This window comes from Psammomys obesus, unplaced genomic scaffold (genome assembly GCF_907164565.1).
Source record: "Psammomys obesus unplaced genomic scaffold, mPsaObe1.curated_primary_1811, whole genome shotgun sequence".
Lineage (NCBI taxonomy): Eukaryota > Metazoa > Chordata > Mammalia > Rodentia > Muridae > Psammomys > Psammomys obesus.
The window spans coordinates 3,224,793-3,228,021 of NW_026585643.1; the positions used below are offsets into that span (position 1 = coordinate 3,224,793).

Below are 3,229 nucleotides of genomic sequence, written 5' to 3' on the forward strand. Positions count from 1 at the left end.
ACACACACACACACACACACACACACACACACACACACACACACACCATTGCTTGCTCCCTGTCCTCACAGTGACACATTAACCTCAACTCACTGAGCCCTCCCTTTACCTGCTAATCAGAGCCCAGGTCCCAGCTCGCCACATAAGGCGTCTCTGATGAGGAAATGGGTTTAGTCAATTACAGTGGATGGCTGAAAGGGGAGCAGCAGGGGAGGAGGGTTTCAACTCAGATGTGCTAAATCAGAATTTTGACAGTGACAGCCATCGGATCTGCATTTTAACAGATCTGACCCTACTGTGAGTGACTTTCAATAAATGATACAAGGCAAGTTGACATGTCTACAAACTTCTGCATGGCATGTACATTTAAAAATCACTGTGTGTGTGTGTGTGTGTGTGTGTTGTTGTTGTTGTTGTTTCCGTGGGTTCTAGGCATTCAAACCCAGGCCCTCGTGTTTGCACCGCACACACCTTATCCACTTGGCCACCCCCAGCAGCCCACACAGACATTTGTAATGCAGCGCTCTTACTGTGATGATGAGACAGACTGCTTACCTAGCCTTGTGTCACATGATAAGTGCCCCGAGGCTTAAAGCAGTAAATACCGCTTGTTTTATGCTATAACACCTTAGATACACAGATAACATTCCGAAGGATTTGGGATCATAGTTGGTTTTTTTTTTTTTAATGATGATATTGCACAATCTTAAATGGATACAAAACCACCAGATTGTATAATATTATCTAACAGCTTCTGTGGTATGTGGATTACGCCTTAATAAAGCTGTTCAAGATACTTGCAGATCATCGCGATGTACTGGCCCTAAAACAGAATGAGATACGATTAAGTCCCCAGATGCACCACACCCCCAGGGGCTGGAGTGTTCCCTGGTGCTTGCCCAGCAGGTGAGAGGACCTGGGTTTGATCGTCCAGCGCCACAAAGGAACAACACGCAGTGTACTCACGGGATGAGCCACGAGGCACTGCTTCACATGGGCCAAGCCCGTGAACAGCTTGGAAGGCAGCAGGCACGAGCTGGAGCTGCTCAAGACAACCCTGTCGTCCACGATGCGGTCCAGCTGGGCAAAAATCTTCTTTTTCAGGTCCAGGTTCTCTGGGACGCACTCCTGGAAGGGACGCGTGTGGGTGACTACTTTTGGTTAAGACACCAGGCGGGTCGTGCTGGCTTTGTTCCTACAATAAACCCATTTAGAAATGATGGAGTCCGATAACCCCAGCATAGGTCACCTTGAGCACAACTGAGGCAGCAGCTTTGCCTGGCTTTTCCCTGGCCTCCCCCGCCCAAGAAGGCTATAAAGAACAGTTTTCTGCCTTTCCTGGAAGCAGGTTGCAAAGACCCTCTGCAGGAAGTATCCTGAGACACACAGGATAGAAAGGCATCCTAGCTTTGAAGACGGGAATAAGGACAGGAAGAACCTACCCAGGAGGCCTTGCTCACTCCCTCGTCTATAACCCCTGGGTCAGAATCCCTGTGTCCACTCCTTTACCTGAGCAAACGTTCACTCTTCACACAGCTCAAAACCACCTGGGATGTTTTGGATCCTCACTTCTGACCAGTCCCTAAGCCACATAAAACTTTATTAAGTGCATGTGTGTTTTTATTGGTCTCTATTTTGTTAATGGAACCTCAGCTACAGACCTTGTCAGAGGTGAGAAAAGATGACCCAGTGTCCGCTGCAAAACCCAGCAAGAGGAGTTTAAGAGCAGAAGGACAGCTAAGAGAACAGGAACACCCCTGGCAGGGAATGATGAACACAGGGACTCCTCCACTGCGGTCTGAAACTTCTCATCCTAAGAAGCCTGGGCTGGGGTCAGCTCTGTGGGCAGGCATTTGCCCAGCACCTGGAGACGCCGCCGATTCCATTTCCCAGAACCAGGGCTGCAGGGAACCTGCCAACTGAAAATTCTCATGATGAAAAAGTCCTTTTCGGAGATGGATCCAACTCCCACGGCAGAGCTCACAGGAGCCCTCCGGCAAACCGCTATAAACCTGAGTGCTTTCATCACCGCATACTTCCCCTATCCGCCCCCACCACCACATCCAGGATCTTCAAGGGAAAACCTGTAACTCCGGAGGCGGGCCAGGACTCACTTCTAATTGGGGGTGCTTCTGAAAAAGATCTTTGTTTTCAACAATCGCAGAGCACTAAACGGGGTGGGCAGCTGGGTAGAGGAGATAGAGGAGTTCATTTGGATTAATTGCTGCCGATAACAACCGCTCTGAAATTCTAATTACAGGGCTGGGTGGGACTGAGATGGCAATCTCAAACAGCCCAGGCTGGCCACAGGTACAGGGTGTTCCTGGGAACCTGGGGTTCAGGTGAATACCTGCTCGTCTGGATGGGAGCGATGTGTGAGGAAGTGCCCCCCTACACGCATGAGATCACACTGAGGGTCACTCTAGCCGAAGTCAGCCCCTGCCCACCTGGGAGGCAAGGGGACCCCAACACCCTTTGTAACATTCACTTTCTACTCGCAGTAGACCAAGAGCCAAGGATGCGCTTAAGAATCAACTAGGTGCTCCTTACCTAAAAAAAATCTCAAGCCCCCATCCCAGACCTAATACGGGTGGGGCCTACATCTTTCACAGGCATCCCACTGATTCCTAAAGCTCAGAATTACTATTCTGAAGCCCAGATACAAAGAGTGGGTGCCCCCCACAGTTGGCATTCTACAAATGTCAGGGTCCTCCACCTCCTCGCTCAGTAGCTCGACCCTTTAATACAGTTCCTCATGTTCTGCTGACCCCCAGGCATAAAGAGGTCTTGTTGCTACTTCCTAACTGTAATTTTGCCACTGTTATGAGTTGTGGTGCAGATGTGATATGCAGGGCATCTGTGGAGAACCTCTGTCCTGGCTACTCACAGCCATCAGCGGAGTCACACTGGTCACTCCACCCAGCCAATTTCCCTGGAATATGACACTTGTGTGACATTTAAGGTAGCACAAAGAACCTCTCAAGAAGCCAACTATGGAAACTCAGTGTCGAGGTCCTGTTGGAATTACTCCTTATAAATAGACTATGTCAGCCAGCCTATATAATCCCAGCATTCGAAAGTAGAGGCAGGAGGATCAGAAAGGTCAAGGCCACTATCTGCTGCATAGTTTGAGATTGGACAGGGCTACATCATGTCTCAGAAGAATATAGAACAAATGATAGATAGATAGATAGATAGATAGATAGATAGATAGATAGATAGATAGATA

The 3,229-nt window shown here is 49.0% G+C and overlaps 1 protein-coding gene across 1 annotated transcript in view; it reads right to left on the bottom strand.

Annotated features, from left to right (window-relative positions):
• Cryl1 (crystallin lambda 1) overlaps positions 1–3,229 on the bottom strand; it is a 111,483-nt gene that overhangs the window by 31,333 nt on the left and 76,921 nt on the right. The window contains exon 4 of the mRNA XM_055616822.1: positions 967–1,128. Within this exon, the coding sequence (XP_055472797.1) occupies positions 967–1,128 (162 nt within the window). The remainder of the gene's footprint in view (positions 1–966; positions 1,129–3,229) is intronic.